Source organism: Echeneis naucrates, chromosome 20 (genome assembly GCF_900963305.1).
Source record: "Echeneis naucrates chromosome 20, fEcheNa1.1, whole genome shotgun sequence".
Taxonomy (NCBI): Eukaryota; Metazoa; Chordata; class Actinopteri; order Carangiformes; family Echeneidae; genus Echeneis; species Echeneis naucrates.
This window is the reverse complement of record NC_042530.1, coordinates 2,988,039-3,010,684: the sequence shown is the minus strand read 5'-3', so window position 1 is coordinate 3,010,684 and position 22,646 is coordinate 2,988,039. Positions and strand designations below refer to the sequence as shown.

Sequence of the window (22,646 nt, the reverse complement as noted above, 5' to 3'; positions counted from 1 at the left end):
CCTGATTGCGTCCTGCAGCCGGATCAAACCAAAGAGACAACTTCAGGGGAAGTCTCCGGGGGATCTAGTCGGATCCAGTCTGGGGTTGGGGGGTTGTAGGGGGGGGGGGGACTTCTTGGTGCGAGATAATCGGCGCATGATGTGAGTTAATGAGGCGGAGATGCCGGCTGACAAACTCAGACGCGACGTCAGGTGCGCAACAAGTGAGGAAGAAGCCGGAGGAGCGGACACAGAATAAAGGGAGTAACCCGGAGAAGGAAGGAGAGCAGAAAGCGTGAAGAGCAAACAAACTCCTCCGGTTCACGGAAATGGAAACCGGGCAGAGCGCGCAGGTGGCCGACATGGGAGGGGAGCACTCGGCCGGGCTGAGCGTGGACCGGGACCGGGAGAGGGCCGAGGTGTCCAGCCCCAGCCCGCCCTTCAAGCAGCGCTCCCTGCGGGTGGTGTACGTCCTGAACGACGGGCTGAAGGCGGTGATGGCCAGCAGCCCGGAGTCCGGAGCGCTGCAGAGCCTGCAGAGAGCCTGCGACTCGGAGAGCGCCCTGCTCACCACCGTCACCTTCGGCCGGCTGGACTTCGGAGAGACGTCGGTGCTGGACAGCTTCTACGACGCAGGTGTGTTGAAGAGGTGTTATTGCTTCTTAACAGCGCCAGAGCTGAGATAGTGAAGCAGAAAGTGGCAAAACCAAATCTCTGCAACTTCATTTTTTTTTAATTTCTAGCCAAATCGCTGAACTGCTGACAGGACAAGTAAGAAAGAATCACAAACACCCAGACAGATCCTGTAGCTTCATACCGAATACACACACACACTATGTTTTAATATCCAAGAGATATTATCATTAAACAATCTTCATTCATGTCCATTCTATTTAATAGTCAGGTTAAACCTGCCTCTTCATTTTTCTGTTTATTAGCTGAATCTCAGGTGAAACTTTCCAGATATACCTCACTATCACCACAGCTGACACCATGAGACCCAAAAAGTCTTATTCCGACTGGGATTAAATATTAACTAAGCTGCTTCTCAGTCACAAGTCCTGTTTTATTGCTCCTGGCTTGATTGGAGCGGTGAAACTAAAGCTCCTGTCAGAAGTTGATAATTGTCTTTTCGTGTTCCGGTGCAGGCAGAAGGTTTAACTCAGTAAACAGTCGTCCTCTCAGCTGTGTTTGCAGAAAGAGTCACATTCAGCTGAAATGGATGTAAAGTCTTAATAATTCAGGTGCCAGTTGTTAAACTTGTCTGAGCAGGTGAAAGACAAACGGTTCAAACTTTGATCCAGTCAGGACTTGTTAGTGGTTTTAGAAGCTTCGTTTGTGATGTGGCTCCATGGCAGTGTCAGTCTGTGAATCCCAAAAAGTTTAGGACAGTTTTCTTGGATCTGACAGGGAACTAAAGGGTTTATTGGCCCCAGACAGACTTGTTTGTATTTCTGTCAAATAGTTGTTGTTGTGTTGTTGTGTTGTTGTGTCATGTTGTCATTGTTCTAATCTTCCAACTAGACATCGCAGTTGTGGATATGAGCGATGTTTTCCGGCAGCCCTCCTTGTTTTACCACCTCGGTGTGAGGGAGAGTTTTGACATGGCCAACAATGTCATCCTATATCATGACACTGACCCCGACACTGCCCAGTCACTGAAGGTACGCACACACACACACACACACACACACACACGTACAGATAGACACTTGAATCTCATGTTGGTGTCAACAAAGTTCATGGATGCCATTCCTTCACACCTTCTCAGAACAAAGTCATCCATTAAGTTATTTACAGACTAGTGTGAGTCTGTATGAGTGTATATATTGGTCAGTGTGTGTGTGTTACACAGTCAGTCCTGTGCTGTGCTGCTTTGAGGAAACAACTGTTTCATGTAATTATCTGGCAAAACAACTCAAGAGCACACACACACACACATATGACCAGATACAATCTGATGTACTTTTTGTGTTATCTTCTTGCAGGATATGGTGGTGCAAAAAAACACAGTAAGTTTGTGCGTGTGTTTTTGCGTGTGTATGTTTCAGTGTCATTTGTGTGTGCCCAATTTCTGGTGCTATTTGTGCTGTTCAGTTTGTACAAACAAATATCTACTTGATTTCTCTCTTTGTCCTTCTCTCTCTCACACACACGCCATAAAACGTGTTCCTAAAATATACACTTTCATTATTAATGGAGATTTTTAATGTATGTATGGTGTGTTTGTGTGTGTGTGTGTGTGTGTGCGCGCGTGGAGAAGGCCACTCGTTCTCCAACATTAGGTTTTCCCTGGGTTCATTTGCCTCCAGAGTACCGAGGCTCTGGATTGAGCAAAGTAGGTACCTTACTGCACCAAAGCATGCTGGGAGATTCTGTCAAAAGCATGCTGGGAGAAGCTGGGAGCGGGGACTAAAAACACGGACTGTCCCAATGCGATGTTGTGTGAATAGCAAATTAAATCCCCTAACAACGTGCGACTCACAAAGCAGCAGGTGTGTAGGATGAATTTGGGAATGTGGTGGACACTCACAGATATTCACAAAAGAAGAAGAAGAATTTTTGCTGCTGAGTAGAAAGGCGACAAAAAAAATTTCTCCAAAATAAAATAAGAAATGCACAGAAAGTAAATGAGTAAATGCATTTTTTTTTTAACAGCGCCTTGTGTTGCTTTGCTCAAGTCGTGTCTTGATGTCACCAAATACTCTCAGTACTGAGTAATGATCTCCTCATGAATCACTCTAATCCCATCAAACCCCCCGATAGTGGCCTCACTATCTGGCATGAGGGTTTATCTGATATATTGCTATATATAGCTCTAATACATTTGAAAGCATCTCCGGGGCTCGTATGTCGATCTGAAACTAAAAACTAAAACTAAACATCCCCTGCTTTTCTGCTTCCAGGCATCCAGTGGCAACTACTATTTCATCCCGTACATAGTGACTCCTAACCATGAGTATATGTGCTGTGAGAGCGACGCCCAGCGCAGGGCCAGTGAGTACATGCAGCCCAGCTGGGACAACCTGCTGGGGCCGCTCTGTGTCCCCCTGACCGACCGCTTCACCAGCCTGCTGAAGGACATCCACGTCACATCCTGGTGAGAGCTGTACACAAGTGGAATTGGTCTGGTGTCAAATTTAGGAACCCAACATCACATTTAATGTTTTTCTTGATGCCTCGCTTTCCTCATTTACGGCCGTCTCTCCTCTCGCTGCGCGCCTTCTGCAGCGCCTCCTTCAAAGACACGCTGCTGAATGACATCAGGAAGGCCAGGGAGAAGTATCAGGGAGAGGAGCTGGCCAAGGAGCTTTCCCGCATCAAACTCCGAATCGACAACACGGAAGTCCTCACACAGGACATTGTCATGAATCTGCTGTTTTCCTACAGAGACATACAGGTACGAACACAACATACTTTGGCCTTCAAGAGACGTATAACAATCCAATATAATTAATGAAGTCTGTCTGACTACCAGGACTATGATGCAATGGTGAAGCTGGTGCAAACATTGGAAATGTTGCCCACTTGCGATCTGGCCACTCAGCCCATGATCCAGTTCCACTACGCCTTCGCACTCAACAGGTACGAAACCTTTCTTTTTCTAAATTCAAATCTCATTACTCTCTGTCTCTCTCTCTATATATTAATATATATATATTACAACTGAACAGCCCAAAGCACTAATCCACGTGTGTGCAGGAGAAACAGTCCTGGGGATCGGGAGCAGGCTCTGGGAGTGATGCTGCAGGTTTTACAGTCATGTGAACATCCGGCTCCGGACATGTTCTGCCTCTGTGGACGAATATACAAGGACATCTTCCTGGACTCTGACTGCAAAGACACTAAAAACAGAGACAATGCGATACAGTGGTAAGAGAACAGGAAATAAATTATGTTTACGTGTTACTGCTTCCTCCTGTGTGGTCATTTTCGTGTTGCCCCCCGCCTCCAGGTACAGGAAGGGCTTCGAGCTGCAGCCCACTCTCTACTCCGGGATTAATCTGGCCGTCCTGCTCATAGTCGCTGGCCAACAGTTTGAGAGCTCAATTGAACTGAGGAAAATCGGTGAGATGCAATGAATGCAAAAGCATTCAAAACACAAATAAACAAGAAAATGTTTTTTTTTTTCCCTGCTAACTGATAATTGCATGTGTCAGGTGTGAGGCTGAACAGTTTGCTCGGGCGCAAAGGATCCCTGGAAAAAATGAACAACTACTGGGACGTGGGCCAGTTCTTCACTGTTAGCATGCTGGCTAATGACATCCCCAAAGCTACTCAGGCTGCAGAGAAACTCTTCAAACTGAAGCCACCTGTTTGGTAAAGAAAAGGGTTATAATCTGTCACTATGGACTTTTGTTTAGTGAAAATATCCTTTCCTTTTGGTTATAAAGCAAGTCTGAGGTTGCAAGCGGTAATGTCCAGATCATATGCATCCTTTTTATATGAATGCATTTCGTTTATATTCAGAATTATTATCTAATATTCTGCTCAGTGGATATTTATTCTTGACTAAATATCAGCAAATGAATGAGTAATAACTGATTTCTAATGACATGTGTTTTATTTTCTTCTCACTCTTCCAGGTATTTATGCTCTGTTGTGCAGAACCTGCATCTGATCCAGAGATTTAAGAAGCAGACGGTGGAACATTCGCCTCAGCGGGAGAGACTCAACTTCTGGATGGACATCATAGTGGAAGCCACGCAACGCACCACAAATCGACTGCGGTTTCCAGTACAAACACGCACAAACAACGCAATTAAATTTGCTCCATCAGCTTCAGAATTTCGAGGCACGTGTTAAAATGCTAACACTTCCTCTGACCGTTACAGGTGTTGATTCTGGAGCCAACCAAAGTTTACCAGCCGTCTTATGTGTCTATTAATAATGAGGCAGAGGAGAAGAACGTCTCTATCTGGCACGTGTCTCCTCCTGAAACAGTAAGAATATTATTAACACTTTGTCCACCTTTATTTTTTTTATTTGTTTGTTTGCTTTCTTCTTCTTCTGAAAATAAAGCATCAATAGCTGTGATGTTTTCTATCTGATTTTATGTGTATTTTTAACCCAAAACTTGTTCAAAAAAAACAAGAACAATAAAAAAGTCGTGCATGCCTGAGGCGTGGTGTTAAAGATGGTGCAAGTGCAATGAAAATGGGAATAAATCATGTCTGCACATGAAGCTTGTGGCTTAAACATCTGTGAATGTTTCAGGTTTGACGTTAAATGTTTCAGCAGAATCAGGCGCTAATCTGATCTATATATATATATATATTTACACAGACTGGACACATGTATTTCATAAGTCCTAATGGATTGTGGTTGGATATCTGCTCATTCTCAGTAAATATCTGACTGTTATCTTCCGTTACAGAAAGGGATCCACGAGTGGAACTTCACTGCCATGTCCATAAAAGGCATCAGGTATGAAAAACGGTTTGATATCATCCAGATAAAAACAACCATTTGTTTGCATTAACCCAAGATATTTTGTATTTCTTTGCTCTTATTTTTTGAGAGGTATTCAGATACTTATTGTACAATTTTGGGCCAGGCTGTATATTTATTGAAGGTTTCCGATTACCTTAACATTATAAATATCACGAGAGCAGACATAGTAAAGTTTTGAAATTCTGATATGACGACATTGTACGTAAGCTAAGCTAACGCTCCTGTCTGCAGTATCAGTAAGTTTGATGAGCGTTGCTGCTTCCTGTACGTCCACGACAACTCCGATGACTTCCAGATCTACTTCTCCACTGAAGAGCAGTGCGGTCGGTGAGGACACACACACCTCTAGATGTGTTTGTGTAGGTGTGTGTGTTTGCCCGTGTTTGCTTTCGTACAGTAGGTATGCCCATTGTATCGCAACACAACCTGGTGGCCATGAAGTGGGGATAATAATAATGTCTGATCCTGTCTTGCTGTGTGTATGTACCTACTTCAGGTTCTGCTCCATGGTGAAAGAGATGATATCGGATGGTACAGGAAATGCGGGGGAGCTGGAAGGGGATGGCGATGGAGACACACTGGAGGTCAGGCGTGTGTTTGTTACATTTTACTGTACACGTTCCAGCTTATAATGAATAATGAATGGATTTTTCTGTGCTATAGTACGAGTACGACACAAATGAGACGGGGGACAGGGTGGTGCTGGGGAGAGGAACCTATGGAGTGGTGTATGCTGGGAGAGACCTCAGCAGCCAGGTCCGAATTGCCATCAAAGAGATCCCTGAGAGAGACAGCAGGTCGGTGTTTGTAGCTGTGTAGAAAAGTGGCATAAAGAGTCAAATAACAGTCTGTGCTTGTTCTCCTTCTTGAAATCTGAAATTCAACTCATTTCCACAAAAAGTGACAGCAGGAAATGTATTATAGCCACTTTGGGATAGAGCGACTTTCACAGAAAAGCAGTCATACATTTTTTTGGCGGATGTTTCGTAAAGTAACTCAGCAACAGCTGAAAGCTGTGAAGCGGACTGGATGATAAATTCTGACAACACTTTCTTTGCCTTCCTGTCTTGGTGTATCAGGTACTCTCAGCCCCTTCATGAAGAGATCGCCCTTCACAAGTACCTAAAGCACAGGAACATTGTTCAATACCTGGGCTCCGTTTCTGAGAACGGATACATCAAGATCTTCATGGAACAAGTGCCTGGAGGTGTGTTTGTACGACACAGAGAGAGATGGTGGAATAGATACCTTGTAGTGCAATTACTGTGTATGGAAGGAAAGTCTGCACATTCAACAATATGATGTTTACTCAGGTACAGGACATCACACTTTATGGCTTGATCTTTAAATAAATCACCGTATGCCATAACATCAATATTTCCCTTAAAGGTGCCCCTTTTCTAGTCAACACTCTTTTTTTGACATACGTTGTTAATCATGATGGGTACAAATGTCTCTCTCATGAGGTATTCACAAAGACCTTCTGACATGTCTCTGCTGTGGAGGAGTTTTTCCCCTCAGTGTAAACCGGGTCTGTACCTCTAAATACCTTACATTTCAAGTACTGAGTGACATTAATGTGATATAACTGTATTCAGTCGAAAGTGATGGAATAAAGTGGAGCGGCAGGAATCGGGTGTAATATCCACAAGCTAACAAGCTAACAGGCTAAAAAGAAGTGGCTCTACTGTCTGATGAGGACAAAGAAAAAACCTAAAATCAGAACCTTTAAAAAACAGCTCCAGGCCATCAATAGACCGGCACGAAAATATCCCTAATGAACACCAGTTCTCCATTTGTTTTGTGCGATTATTGTGCTGATAATTTTGTCTGGTGTGTTGCAACATAGTTCAGCAGCAAGGCAGATATTCTTGAACTGACTAATTGGGTACAAAAAAAACATAATTCAAGGACTCAAGGCCTGAAGAGATCGATGCTTGTGACCTCTCGGTTACTGGACGGTCTCTCTAACTGCTTGGTCATCTTCCCATTTCATGATAGGTTTTGGACACTCCTTCTCTCCTTTCTCCAGGAAGCCTGTCTGCATTGCTGCGGTCTAAATGGGGTCCATTAAAAGAGGCCACGATAATCTTTTACACCAGGCAGATCCTGGAGGGGGTCAGATACCTGCACGAAAACCAGATTGTCCATCGAGATATCAAGGTACAGGTTGGACGCCAAACTCACTGCACAGTCTGTGCGTCAGCCGCTGTGAGATAGCGTTCAACTATTTCTCCAGTTTGTGATCTTGATCCCCACAACCTCTGAAATCTTTGTTTTGTTCTTTTTTGAATTTTTTTTTAAATTCAAATTATTTCCATCAATCCAATATTTACACTGCTTTCCACGCTGGGTCGCAGGGGGCTGTACCCAATCCCAGAAGGCATTGGGAAAGGGGGGACAGGTCCCCAAAGTTTTTGGTGATCATGTATGTGCACATGTGGGAATGCTTGTTTTTGAATGAATCCCTGTATATAAACCCTGCTCTGTCCTGTCTGTCTCTCTCTCTCTCCATCAGGGTGATAACGTCTTGGTGAACACCTACAGCGGTGTCTTGAAGATCTCAGACTTTGGAACCTCGAAGCGTTTGGCTGGAGTCAACCCCTGTACCGAAACGTTCACAGGTGATTTGATGAGATGTAACTGGAGAACATCTGCCTACAGTGATGCGAATGTCAGAAGCTGGCTTGTCAAAGCGAGCAGTTAGTGGTTAGTCTGCCGAAGTGTATTCCATTGCACCTCAGTCAATTGTTAACGGAACGAAATAATCAGAAAAACAACACTGGATACTTGTTTGCCTCAGTCAGTCTCAAGAGTTTCAACAAAGTGCTGTCATACATCAGCAGTCAGTAATTCACTCTGAGCTGCATAAGTGGATTGTAGAAATGCCGTGCTCTCAGACTCGGACTGTAAATATCAAATGACCCTCAAAATGTCAAGAGCCGCCATCAGCATCTATGGAAACTCTCTCACACACACATACACTCCGTGCAAATGTGTGTGTGTGTGTGTGTGCACGCACATATGGACACACACATTCTTTGGCCATCTGGCCTTCTTCAGCAGCCAGCAAGGTGTGTAATTAGATTAGGTAATCAAGCAGAGGCAGAAAGGTGTTTACCTTTCATTAACAGGTATGTGTGTGTGTGTGTGTCCTTATCTGTTCCCTTCTGCTGCTTCACCTTTCTCTCTCTCTCTCTCTCTCTCTCTCTCTCTCTCTCCCCTCTGGCTTTTTTTTTTTAAATCTCTCTCTCTCTGTCTCTCTCTGTTTACTTCAGCATTTCGACCAGAGTACAAATGCCAAATCTGCTCAGATTTACAGTCAGAGCGCTTGCAGATAAAACAGAGACCAACAAGCAGGTTCTTTAAAACAAAAACAAAACTAAAGTGCCTCCATCTTTGTGTTTTCAGCCAGAAAAATGTGTTATAATGTCGTATTTTAGATTTTTCTTCCTCACTTTGGTTTCAAATCGTGCCGTCTTGATAGCTGCTTTTACAGTACATGACCTTCTTATCTGTTCTGGAGTAGTTGTTAATATCTTTTCTCGGGCTCCAGGCACTCTGCAGTACATGGCACCAGAAATCATTGATAAGGGCCCTCGAGGGTACGGGGCCCCGGCTGACATCTGGTCCCTGGGCTGCACCATCATCGAAATGGCCACAGGGAAACCCCCATTTCATGAACTGGGGGAACCGCAGGCAGCCATGTTTAAGGTCAGTATCTGGTATCGCTCTAGATTTCCGACATTCCCAAGTCCCTGAATAAATACCCCCCCCCCCCCCCCCCACGTGACTGTGTGTTACAGGTGGGCATGTTCAAGATCCACCCGGAGATCCCAGAGTCTTTGTCGCTGGAGGCCAAGTCGTTCATCCTGCGCTGCTTCGAGCCTGACCCTCACAAGAGAGCCATCGCCTCCGACCTGCTCAGAGACACTTTTGTGCGGCACCACACCAAAGGCAAGAAGAGCAAGATCGCCTTCAAGCCACCAGGTTGGGAAACATACACAAAGAAAAATGGTTAGTTATGACACTGAAGAGTTGAACTTTCCAATTTTCGCACCACCTGCTGTGATATGAGATCATTGTCTTAAAAAGCACCGTGTGAATTCGATCCTTCAGTTGGTTGTGTTTGTTTCCTGCAGACTACTTCCACAGCGTTTCCCTGCCCGTGCAGTTGCAGTGCGAGGCCACCGGCAGCAGCAGCAGTGAGCACGGCTCTGTGAGTCCAGACTGCGACTCCAAACATGATGTTTTCTTCCAGAAGAAGAAAAGCTCCAGGTCCGAGAACCTGCTCAAACCCCCCAACTCAAACTACTTGAGGTGAGTATGTGTGTCTAAGTGCAGTTTGTGAATTAAATCCAGGCGAGCTGGGCCAAACTTGATGCAGAGAAAACTGCTGAACTACTTACAATATTCAAACTCCATGTTACCGTCACAGTAAAGATGATGTGTAAAAACATGTGAAATAATGTGTGTCTGTCTTCGTGTGAGTGTATGAGTGTGTGTACTTCACTGCCAGGTGGCCTTATTGTGCTCAGTGTGCTCTGCTGCACTTTACAACACTGATATAATGAGGTCTGATCATTTTATGAGCTTCAGCTGGCGGCTGAGCACACACACACACACACACACACACACACACACACACATCTATGTGCACACATGCGTGCACGGCTTGTGGCGCTGACTCACGCTGCCTGTGCACTTTCCTGGGCACACACAGTAGCCAGGAGAGACTTGTATCTGTAAATAAACCAAACGGCGCTCCACATTGTTATAAATCATCAGTGCACCAGACTTTTTGTGTTATATTGCCATGAGATCACTCTGCGTGTGTGTGTGTGTGTTGCAGCGTGCCGGACGAGGGCTCAGTGTCAGAGGACCGCAGTGCACCCCCCTCCCCCGAGGACAGGGACAGTGGCCTGTTCCTGCTGAAGAAGGACAGCGAGAGACGAGCCATCCTGTACAAGGTCCTCAACGACGACCAGGAGAAGGTCATCTCCAACCTCAAAGAGAACCACATCCAGGTGTGTGTGTCTGTCTGTCTGTGTGTGTGTTATTGACAGAAGTAGAAAGTCTTATTAAGTAAATATAAATCATATAGTAGCTCTGTTTCATACCAAAGACCAGACTCATCACGAATAAACGAACAAACTTAAGTATTTAGGCGAATGCATGTCTTTTTTCAAACATTGGGCTTGAACATTGTGACTGCTAGTGACTCCCAGTGGCAACGCAAAGAAAAGAGAGTAATAAATAAACAAATGGGTCAGTTTTCATGAAAATGACAAAAGAGACTGAGGAATGGAGGGATGAAAGAAATAATGTCTCAATGCTGATGTCATAAAAACTCGTGCCATGAGAGTCACCTGAAGGTCTTTGTAACCTTATTACATCCATTTATTTGAATAATTTTGGGATTATAAAAGCTTTATAACATTTTTTTTTGCCAAACCCTGACCGGCTCAGCATGCGTCAAACTCAAAAAAGAAAATGCAGAACATTTATGCAATGTTTCCACCACTGGGTGGCACAGAAGGCACATGATTCACATTAAAGCGCGCTTTGAAATGAATCTCCACTGGGGAGACTCTAAATTTGCAGCATTTTAATTATTAAGTTTATTTCATGCTTGATATACTTACACATGTACTGATATTAGTTTTAAATGTATAGTTTGGTTTCTTCTCAGCATAAATCAACACCTTGCTGAAATTCAGCTGTGTGTGTGTCCAGGGCAGTGAAGAGCTCCAGCTGTCTGTCGACCACATCAAGCAGATCATCTGCATCCTGCGAGACTTCATCCATTCCCCAGAGAGGCGCGTCATGGCGGCCACCATCTCTAAGCTCAAGCTCGACTTGGACTTCGACTCCACCTCCATCAACCAGATCCAGTTGGTGCTCTTTGGCTTCCAGGACTCGGTCAGCACACGCATACGTCACACACAGCTGGAAGCTCACGCACCAGCTTGTACGCTTCAGTAAATGGTAGCAAAAATACTTTTGACTGATTATAAATTTTAAAACTCCTCACATAGCGCACAAGTGGCACAATGATAAATTAGATTTCTGGTGTTATTTCAGATTTAACTCCATGAAATCAAATTATTTCAGGAGAAATGTTTTCATTTAATCTTGAGGACCACACAGTTACATACACAGGAGCTAATTTAGTTTAATCAGCGTGTAATTTCAGGTCCTTTTCTATTCATGTGTGGGTTTCTCAGGTCAACAAAGTCCTGAGGAATCATCACATTAAACCCCACTGGATGTTTGCCATGGATAACATCATCCGCCGAGCCGTGCAGGCAGCCATCACCATCCTTATTCCAGGTCGGTTTCACGCTGTTTTTGTTCTTTTTGCCGTTTTGTGGCGTTAAACTTTAAAGTATAATGTTCAATGTCACCGGAAAACTCCAACGGAATATTAAATCCAATCAAGATCCTGCAACTAGTTCGTATTCACAGTATGTGACCTTTGACCTCTCAATCTACAGAGCTACAGACCCACTTTGGCCCGGCGTCAGAGTGTGAGGGCGCAGAGAAAGAGGACGAGGTGGACGAGGAGGAGGCCGAGTTCGGCCCCGTTCTTGCTCCTCACACTGATGACTCGGGCACAACCGCCGACCCCGCCCACTCCGCTGCCAGCGTGCTCAACTCCGCCCACTCCCAGGAGCACCAGCGCTCGCACCATCAGCTGGGAGCTCAGCTGGGAAGGCTCAAGCAGGAGACAAGCAGGTGCAGTCACACACGCTGAGATCACCTACCCCTTTCATTCATGTATGCAGCGAATCTGCCGTTTTTCCTTCACATCCATTACATGGTGAGGCTGCATTCCAGTTTTATGCTGCTAAAGTCTGGAACAGCCTTTCAGAAAAGGTGAGACAGGGCTCAACTGAAAACACTTCTGTTTAGCTTTTAATTTATTCAATGATTTTTTTTTTTTCATGATTCTTCTTGTAAAAAACATTTTTTTCTGTATCTGTAAAGCACTATGAATTACCCTGGGTACGAACTGTGCTCTACAAATAGACTTTCCTTACCTTTCCTTACAAAGTCAAAGTGACGTAGCAAAGCTACGGCTTTTGGCAGCAGCTCAAGAATTCGAATGCCAGTACAACATTCTGGGTGACACACAACTTCCGGGTGGTTAGTCTAGTTTTTCTTAGGTGTGGTTGCACAGGTTTGAGGGATTTTGAGATTTCAACACACTTCAACACACTTCAACACACTTCAACACACATTTCAAGACACCCTCACACACGAGAAAGTCACCCACGCTATCTCTGTCAGTGAGAAGAAGTTATAATAATGATGAGAATGCATGCATAAGTAAACCCACAGGGCTGGGCCGGCAGATTCACATGTAGGCCAACATATGTTGCATGCCATGAATGCAGCAGCCGCAGGGCTGTGTGTCATAAACATCTTGATGGATGTTGTCCTGATGATGACATGCCATGAAAGTGACAGTCTTTTGGTTAAACATATTTTTTCAGCATAATCTATTACATACTGTGGTGTCGATTTAACGCTATCATGACGGATAATTTTTAAGGCAAACTGATAAACAGAATGCAGTTTTTGTATTATCTTTAATAGCCAGGTGAATGTCTCACTTTCAGGCACCTTAGAAATGTCACAGCTGTGATGGAACAAATGACACAGACAGAGCATAAAAATGTCTGTTGAACTTATTACACACAGTTTACTCCAGGAAAGAAATTCACAGTCCCTAAGAAATGCAATCCGCAAGGGGAAAAAAAAACATTCCTACATTCATCTGAGAAAACCAAAGGTAACAAATGTCAAGGTCAATGTGTGCATCTGGAAGTAACTCATGACATTAGTGGCACTCAGAAATAAATGGGATGATACAAGTCCTACATGTCTCTGTTATTGGAAAAAATTATTGAGGCTTCACCACTTTTTGTTTCCTGTGCGGTTTGTTGCTGCAGTTATTCCACTAAACAGAATCAAATGCTGTTTTATGGCATCCACGATCGTGTCTCCTCAGTTTGTGTCATTGTTTATTAAGTATTTATTACTTAAGGCTCTTTTGTTTTTCGTCAAAAGTGTGATTGATGAATGAATGAATGAATGTTTGGCAGTGTGTTATAAGACTACACCCAAAAACAGCGGGCGTTGGTTGATGCAGTCCCTCAGGAGAATGTAGAGCTAAAACCCTTTTTAAAGTCTGAGAGCAAATAGATTCACTGGCAATAATCTTAACGTTTTCTAAAAGTTAAGATACAGATAAGATATTAGAGTAGATAAAATAAGATAAGATAAATATTTTTTATTTATAACCCGCACATAGCCAGCATGTTCCCCCCTGCTCCTGTGACTTGCTCTGCGGAGCATTGCACACTACTTCTCTCCTTGCTATGAGGCATTTTATTTTTCTCACCAACATAGCTCGAGCAGGTGAACTGAGTTGTAGATGTTTTTGTTTTCTTAAACAGCGGAAAGTCTCAGATTACACTGTGTGGACGCCTTGTGTTTAAAATTGGGGATTAACAGTGCTGGAACCAGTTCTGCTGTTAAGACGCACAAATTTAGATGTCAAAGTTTTGTTTTGTTTTTTTTTGTTTTTTTTATTTAACGGCGGCTTTGTGATTAGACTGCTCTCTGTGCAGTGAAGTTTATTCTTGGACTTTAATCTGCATTTCTTTGCTTCACATGTCACGCTAGACTTGAAGCTAAAGCTGCTGACATGTAGATCCATCCACTTCAGCACAAAAATCTATCTACATTAAGCAGTGTGTTAAATGAACCAATGAGTGAGTTTGATTCACCTTTAGACAGTTTTATTTATCCCACACAGGGTCAATTAATGAACAGCTTCACAGGCCCTACTTAAACTCCACTTAATGACCTTCCTTTAATAATTGGCAGGTCAGTGTTTCACAACTTAATAGCCGAAAGGATAAAAGATTTAAAGTAGTGATTTGTTCACGTTTGGAAGAAGTCTGCTTCTTTCTTGTTTGACCATGCAGCTAATTCACCTGTCTGGTGCTTCCTGCATGATAACAGATGTTTCCCTGTTGCTTTGTTGGGTCCCGTAGGCTGCTGGAGGAGCTGCTGCAGAAGGAGAAGGAGTACCAGCAGGTCCTGAAGGCCACGCTGCATCAGAGGACACACGACCTGGAGCTGATCAGAGTCAGACACAGAGCACCGGGTAAACACTCTGACTGGCTGGCCTTTTTCCACTTTCCTTCTTCTGCCTCATTATTTTTTTTAAATTTCAGACATTTCACCTCCCTCCATCTTCCACATCCCAGCAGACCACGAGCCAGATAAGCAGCTCACTGATTGGCTGAAGGAGCAGGGAGCCGACGCTGGCACCGTAGACAAGGTTGAGCATCAGCGCGATCATGTCCATTCTGTCTGCTCAACTTTAAATAGTATGAGATTTTTACCTTCATATGCTTCGACTGCACCTTCAGTCTTCAGAAGTGTCATTTGACGTATGTGACGCTTCTGACGAAGACTGATGGTCCAGTCGAAGTGGAAACACGTCAAGGTAAAGAAACACCTCCTTAATCTCACTGTCTGGAAAAAAAAAGAGAAGAAACCTCATACTATTGAAGGTTAAGTGCCTTCTGTCAACAGCTTCCTTTTTAATTTCCATCACGGCACACAGATTCACGTGTGATTGTAAAACTAATGGCAGCTTTTTCTGTCTTAGTTCGTGCTGGAAGAATACACGCTGACTGACATTCTCAATGACGTCACCAAAGAGGACCTCCACTGTCTATGTCTACGGTATTGCCTCTTTCATATTTGTGTGTCTTGTTACAAATGGACAAAATGTACACGCATAACATCAGTCTTTCTGATCTACACATCTTTCAGGCTTTTTTTTTTTTTTCTTTCTGTTTTCCAAAAGCATACAAAGAATCAAATTACAAACTTCCAATTTTCACACATTTACAGAAACTGGTCCATTAGTGACAATAGAAGCACGGCTCATTAACAATATGAAAATTAGTCCAGTGAATGAAACACATACAGGTCAGACTCCGGTGATGTACCATTTCAAACGTGGGTCCATTTAATTCAGTTCCAGATTGTATGTAACTCCAAGAAGTTCCATTCGTCTCTTCCATTTCTGCTGAAACGTTTGAATCCTCCCATTGATGTAAAGTCCCAGTTTTTCAAGAGTCACACCCTCAGATATCAGCGATTTCCACATCAGAACAGAGGGCGGTTCATCTCCAACCCACTTTACCAGGATTGAATTCCTTAGCAACATTAAGAGTGATTTAATCACTTCCTCAAGTTGTTTAACAGAATTGGGGACGTTTCCAAGTAAAAGTGGATGTTATCCACGCCAGAATACCTGAATTAAATTCCATTCCCACGCACAGTGCAACCTAGCGCCTGCCTGACTCTTACATTCGGGACAATTTGGTGAAATTCCTGCTGTATATTTACTGTAAATATATGGCGATATATAGAGATTATGTAAGATATTATATTGTAATTCCTTATATCTGTTGCAAACTGAGATTCTGGAAGGCAACCGCAGGATGCCCTTCCACATGTCGTCATTAATCACACATTTCAGTAAAGTATGCCATGATTTTCGAAGCCATGCAAGTTTATCCACATTTAAATTTAACATTTCTAAATGAAATTCTGACAAAAAATGTTTTTGCTCTTTGTGAATCAGAAAAAACATCCCTAATGGGAAAGAGTCATTGGAGTATTCCAGTGATTTGGTTTTCTCCTGCACGTAATGTCTGACCTGTACATACTTAATGATGACAGAATCGTCATTCTTGGATATGTGTTACTGTGTTTGTAGTGATTCAAACGTTCTGAATCTCCCCTTCTCAGAGAGATCACGCACTCTGGTAATGCACATTTCCTTTCAGTGTTTTCAATATACGAGTCTCCCTGATGATTTTCCTCAGTTTGCTCCATGTCCACAGTACATTGGTTATCAGTGGCTTATTCCTGCCACATGTGTATTCAGTGAAAGTGAAAAGGCTTCACAGCATTATTTCTGATTTATCGAAGTTTACTTTAAATAAGTTCTGTGATACACTCTATTAGGGCTGGGAGTGATCTGGCTGGGTCTGTTAGTGTCAGAAGGACATTGTATGCGTAACGAAAAATTTTATTTTGTTTTGTGCCAATATCAACTCACTGAATATCCAGATTTTGTCTAATGGCCATTGCCAAGGGCTCTAGAGCCAAATCAAATAGGAAAGGAGAGCGTGGACTTCCTTGAGCTTGACCTCTTGCTAAGCTAAAGGGAGCAGATAACAGACTGTTCGTCAGAACTGAAGCTGAAGGTTTATTCCACCTCAGAAAATTTGATCTAAATCCAAACCTTCCCTTGATATCAAACATGTATTTCCATTCAATTCTATCAAACGCCTTATCAGCATCCATAGACGTAATAGCACTTGGTATTTGATATGAGTTAAGGTAGTGAATAATGGTGAAAAGGCATCTTGTGTTATAAAAGGAGTTTCTGCCCTTAATAAAACCTCTCTGGTCCACATCCACAATATAGGTTACAACTTCAATAATTTCAATCACGGTCACCTCTCGTTTTGTTACATAACAGTCTTCTTCTAACCTTTTTATCTTCCTTTCAATTTCAAGTTGCTTTGCTACTCGCTCTTTGACCTTCGGCTTGCATATGAAATAATCATGCCCCTCGTATTGGTTTTGTAAGTATCCCAAACAATTCTTGGGTCAGCTGCATCCTTAAAAGTAAATCTGTTTGATCGTTTAAATATTTAAGACATTTTTCATCCATAAGCAATGTTGTATTCATTCTCCAAGAATATGAACATTCAGTGGGCTTAAGTGGTTTATTTTTTGTGCTCCTCACCACTAAGGTGTGTTTCTTGCAGGAAAGCGATTTGAATTTGATCTTTTTTAAGAGAGTTCAGGACAGATCGCCTCTTTACCACGTTGTTAGAGCCCTTTTAGAGTACTTATCTTAATGGACATCAATGAAAAGTTGTATTATGATTTCCGTGCTGTATGCAACCATTAAACATAAAATGGACCAGTTAACATCATTGAACTTAGGAGTGTGTTCCAAGCATGAACACAACCAAAAGCTTTGAATCATCAATAACGTAGCACATAAAACAGACGTAACAAAAAACAATCAAATAATAAACTAACTTACTTAGTTGTACTTTAACTTTGTATAATGTACAGCTGTGGGGGTCGATTGACCAACAAGAAATCAGACCTTCACTGGATTGCTATATGATACCAGTGTTCTTTTCTTTACAGTTAGTTTTACCATCAGACAGGTTTTGTCTTCAGTTTCCTCTTCATGGTTCCTTTTGGTTAATTTTGTCTCATACTCTCCATTCGGGACATGTAACCAACTCGGTGATGAAAGCCTGTGAAACTCACATTCAATGAATTCTTTCAAACAATAAAAAGCAGAAAATAAAACCTTGAATATGAGAGAAAGAGAATTTCAGAATTTTCTGATGCAGATGAAGCTACGGTGAGGTGACAACAGGTTATCCTAACCTCTACCTGCATGAAAATGTGTTACCATCATACGTCAAACAGTCACGGTGATTAACACATATTTCCCCTCAGGGGCGGAGTCCTCTGCCGCATCTGGCGAGCCATCCAGCGGCACCGAGAGCGAGAGAGACTGAGGAGTGACAGATGCTCCGAAGACGATGCATGATGGGGCATGTGGACTTCAACTGCAGGAATCTGTTTTGCAGTAACACGCACATCCACATACACGACCAGCACTGCGTGGGCTCCCCTCGGCCCCCCCCCCTCTACTGTGCCTTCTCTTATTCTCTGTGTCAGGTGCACAGCACTGACTGAGCCTTCGCCATCCATAGTCAAACAACCAGACCAAAGCGCTTTAGTGCAAGCACTTCTCTGTGAATCTTAATGTGCACTTTAATGTGTATTCCTGCCACAATAGGAGTTTGTGCTTGAGGTGTTTTCCAAGAAAAGTGTATTTTAGAAAACAAGGAATCCAACAGTTCTTTCTATGATGGTCAGGGCTTTAATGATGCCCAAACCTTTGTCTTATGGTGCCTGAAAATGAAGTAGTGTCTGTGATCTGTGACCCGACAGTTTGTATGTAGCATTAAATGTTTTGGCCTTAGTTAATGTGCACAGCTCAAAGAAGTCCAGCCAAAAAGTTGTAGGTAAGAAGAGGTAATTAAGTATTTCACATGAATCCCCTCCTGAAGTCTATCTCGTTTATTTCTATAAATGGTTTAACACTTGCACTAACTAATGAGCAGTTTTCACATTTGATTTATCATTTTCATCTTTTTCACCTCTAGTGTGATCTCCGTTGCCTATTGACTTTGAAATTTCTTTGAAATCTTCCATTTGAGTTTACTGCTTAGTTTCCTTCTACTAAAGTGTAACCACAATAGCTTGAAAATGACGTTTGGCCATGTGATTATTCCAACATCGCTGCAAAAATTCACACTCAAGCAAATGCATGTTATCTTTGTCACTCAATGCCGTAAATCTTATTGACTAATGGAAACACAACTGCCAGCGCACTGCTGCTTTTATATTTGTATGCGTTCTTCATCATTATTTATTAATTGTCAGACTTTTGTCTTTAGTTGTTTTGTTTTGTTTTTTTTTTTTCCTCTCTGTGTATCTCTATCCATTTTTTAAATTCCAACCATTTTTGTGTGCTTGTCTGTTTCCTGGTTGTTTTACAGCCATAATAAACACAAAAAAAAAAATGCTGAGGTATTCGTGTGGGCCGTGTTTTGGATCGTTTAAGATAAAAATGTGAACCACTTTGGCATGTCTCCTTTGCCAGATTATCTATACTTCCTCCATATCTGAGTGTTTGAGTCCTTTCTTCATTCATTTCCTCTACCAATGAGAGACTTAACTTTTACCTGATTGAAAAATGCTTGCTTCCTATAATAGAGCATAAATTCACTTCCTCAGCTGTAAAGATTTCACCGATAAGCCATAACATGGTCACCAACCTCTGACCTCTTGACCTCTGCAGCTGAGCGCTGCTATCTGGTTTAAGTCATTACCTGGATATTTTGAGGTGGACAGATGCCAGGTTGGATATAGATCTGGGGAATTTGGCGCCAAGTCAGACTGGTTGTTGTTCTTCAAATTGCTGGCATTAGGAACTGCTATTTCCATGAAGGCCTGAGCCATGTTTAGGTAGTAACACCTCCACCAATGGCAGAACCTCCCAGCAGAATATCGTCCAAATGATGCTGCAGAGCATACCTTTTCCCCAGGTCAGCTCACAGAAGCTGAGGATAAGTGAGAAAACGTTTCCTCTAAAGTTTTGGTGAAACTAAAGAGCTTGAAGAACATGCTTTTGCCCTATTAACAATTGGTTAGTGTCCTATTAACACAGATTTAAAGACAATGGTTTCCTGGATTAAAATTATAATCACCAGATAATAAAGTTGTTCTTATTGTAACCATCTGCAGTCTGAACTATGGCAGTTGTGATCCTGCAACGTTTGAGGCCTCACCCAGAAACCTGGCAGCAGCTACGTCCTTTTGGCAGCGACAGGAGGAATTATGTAAAGAAGAGTATGTTTCCCAACCAAACAAGTTTTTATTTTCATACAGATGGAACATGGAAAAAGAGGAGTTGTGCAGCTCATCTGAGGAGAACAGTTGTACTTTTATTGCAGACAAGATAAACATAAATACATCAATGAGTGAGGAAATATAAAAACATTTCTCCAACTGTTGGAAAAAGCCAGTGCAATCCAACTGGGTTCTTTCTATTTTAATTCTACGTATGTGAATGAATGTTTATGTTGTGAAAAGAAAACAAGCAATAAAGAACGACTCACCAAAGAAAAATGCTTCCACACTTTTTTAATCAACATTTGAATACACCTTTTTGCATGATGATGAAAGTCTACCTGAATAAAAGCAGTGAGCAATACATACCTGAAAAACAGGAGACACACAGCAGTTCAAGATAGTTAAAAAATAGCAGGAACATTTATTCATCTGTGTCGGAAAAAGTTGGTTAGGTTAATGTACACAGTGTAAAAACAGGAAATATGCCTGAAAGTACCTCAGTAACTCACTATATCCGTTTTTTTTTTATTCTGTATATAATTTAAATGTAAAAATAGCAGGTTGTTCTTCCTGTTTCTAATCTGAATGGTGAGCCAAGTTAACCAACAGCTGACTTAATTCTTTTGCTGAGAGGCCATTCAAAAAAATTCCCTGTCTTGATCAGAGTGCGGTCCATTTCTCTTTGTTGCTGCACACGTGCGTGTAGTTGTATATCAGATATCAGAGATTGACACTTGTATAATTTCAAGTCTAAAGTTATTGCAGTTTTTTAACCGATATAACTTTAATTGTGACAGCGTGGATGTGTTGATATGGTTGTGTTGTACCACGTCTTTTGTGAACCTGGCATCATCACGCGGTTGCACAAAGGTGGTAAAACAAAATGTACCTGACAATTAAACTGTTCTCAGTTGACTAATATGTTGTGAATAAAGGATAGTTGCTCAGATTTTAGTTTCCCTCCTGTAGGGGCGGCCAAGGTTTCTCACTCTGGTCTTAGCCTTTTGTCAGTGTACACCAGAGGGGTGTGTCTGCATTACTGCACAACGTCAGAGAGGGTGTTGCATCAACATTACACATACAGGTGTAACAAGTACAGAACGTAAGCAATTAGAGAGCAGGTTGTACAAATATGTTTTACTCTTTGTGGATGTGGATATTTTAATGACGGGTACATTCAGCACAGACAGCACCCAACTTAAGATGACGTTGCCCGTATGAGTAACAGGAAACCTTTTGCTGTGAAAAAGAAAAAGTACTTAATTCACTTTTTTTTTTCTCTTTACTGGTCCACACTGCACTGTTACTGATCTTTTAATAATGGGCCCATTTTATGGCTGACAAGCTATCAGCCTCTCGTTTTTTAGCATGCAGGTTATGGATATAGATCATTAATTTAGAATCATTCATTACAGTATTATAACTATGCAGATAATACTACCTAATTTTTCGGAGTGTTGCTTAAGAACAGGAGGATTCCTCAGTACACGCTGAACCCATATTGGAAATATTAAATGGTGCGAACAGGTTCTTGAACATAAAGTCCCCCGAAGCTATTTGCTAATCAAGTTCACACACTTACATTCCTTTTTTAAGTGGTAGCATTGTTAATTGTGGCCTAGATTAAAGCACATTAAACCACATTTTTGTGATTGGGTTAGTGTTTTTGGCCATTACATAATGTTGTCACATTAACGTGTGAATACATTATGTAATAACTGAAAATTTGAAACTCCAATACAAAGAGGTACTGGAGGGGGGTAAAAAACTTTCATTGTGCATTGTTAGACTGCGTGTGTGTCCATTTTAACACAAATTTCCAAGCTGTGTCTTCTCAGGTGTCAAATCCACAAATATTTGATGACCTTTCTTTCTGGTTTAATATGCTTAAACAGGAACAATGTGGAGCTGTTGTCAGGATCCTGTAATAAGGACCAAAAGGCAGGGCAGTGAAAATAATACCAAACAGTGTAAGATTATAAATCACTGTCAAAGAGGGAGGAGGTGATGTGAAATTAGAAACTTGTAAACTAAAAAAAAAATAAAAAATGGGTCATCCTGAAAGGAAAAGATCTGGTCCGAAGAGTCACATCCTATATCATATTTACCAAAGTATTTCAAAAAGATAATCTTACACAGGAATCGCTGTTTGCTTCTTCTTCCTATAAAAGAGTTCAGCACTGCCTCGACAATGAGGCCTTTACAAGAGCAGCGAGACCTGCACAGACAAAGACGACATCTGATATTCAATGTTAAATACCGCGGATACCATGTCGAAGGCTGTTGTTCATATACCTTTTGTAAGGTGTGACTATCCACAGATGTGTTTTGTGTTTCAGGATAATTAATGTCAGTCGTTCCCTGAGATTTAGATAAGACACTGACAGAAGAATGTAGAAGAGAAAGCACAACGAGCATACACCCACGGCAAACGGCATTTGTGTCACGAAGACAAACTACATCCTCCACGCTCAGTTTTTCACCATCCAGAAGGAATTCAACATATCCAGTTTGTTTTAGGCAAGTCAGCAAATTCAACCGTCATGTAAAGAGCTGCCGCTAGTCTGCGTAACCAACACTGATGACATCCTACGACTGCGTTGAGGAGTTTTGGACTCAAAAATCTACAGAAACCGATTTCGCTCCAGACATAA

General features: G+C 42.2%; 1 protein-coding gene across 6 annotated transcripts; it reads left to right on the top strand.

Moving 5' to 3' along the window:
- Positions 1 to 216: 216 nt before the first annotated feature.
- On the top strand, positions 217 to 20,191 carry map3k15 (mitogen-activated protein kinase kinase kinase 15). 6 transcript variants are annotated; one of them, XM_029529375.1, is made up of 30 exons: positions 217 to 615; positions 1,504 to 1,643; positions 1,968 to 1,991; positions 2,243 to 2,317; positions 2,886 to 3,079; positions 3,211 to 3,379; positions 3,458 to 3,564; positions 3,682 to 3,852; positions 3,935 to 4,047; positions 4,140 to 4,299; positions 4,566 to 4,716; positions 4,815 to 4,922; positions 5,357 to 5,406; positions 5,665 to 5,760; positions 5,930 to 6,017; positions 6,097 to 6,230; positions 6,513 to 6,640; positions 7,466 to 7,596; positions 7,952 to 8,057; positions 8,990 to 9,147; positions 9,240 to 9,450; positions 9,576 to 9,753; positions 10,286 to 10,460; positions 11,170 to 11,355; positions 11,661 to 11,766; positions 11,931 to 12,171; positions 14,502 to 14,614; positions 14,685 to 14,791; positions 15,125 to 15,201; positions 18,025 to 20,191. In XM_029529375.1, the coding sequence occupies exons 1-30, from the start codon at positions 309 to 311 to the stop codon at positions 18,116 to 18,118; spliced, it is 4,098 nt and encodes a 1,365-aa protein (XP_029385235.1). In that variant the 5' UTR covers positions 217 to 308; the 3' UTR covers positions 18,119 to 20,191. The 6 variants fall into 6 exon arrangements, with proteins under 6 accessions (XP_029385235.1, XP_029385236.1, XP_029385237.1 ...); XM_029529376.1 differs by having other exon boundaries at positions 2,240 to 2,317; positions 9,240 to 9,423; XM_029529377.1 differs by having other exon boundaries at positions 2,240 to 2,317; positions 14,721 to 14,791.
- The last annotated feature ends 2,455 nt before the right edge of the window (positions 20,192 to 22,646 follow it).

What these genes read in the sequence shown, in the direction of transcription:
- map3k15 (XM_029529374.1), top strand. Translation starts at nt 309, where the DNA reads ATGGAAACCGGGCAGAGCGCGCAGGTGGCCGACATGGGAGGGGAGCAC. An exon ending in GCGATGGAGACACACTGGAG is followed by an intron (nt 6,018 to 6,096) that starts GTCAGGCGTGTG and finishes TCTGTGCTATAG; the next exon opens with TACGAGTACGACACAAATGA. An exon ending in CATGGAACAAGTGCCTGGAG is followed by an intron (nt 6,641 to 7,465) that starts GTGTGTTTGTAC and finishes TCCTTTCTCCAG; the next exon opens with GAAGCCTGTCTGCATTGCTG.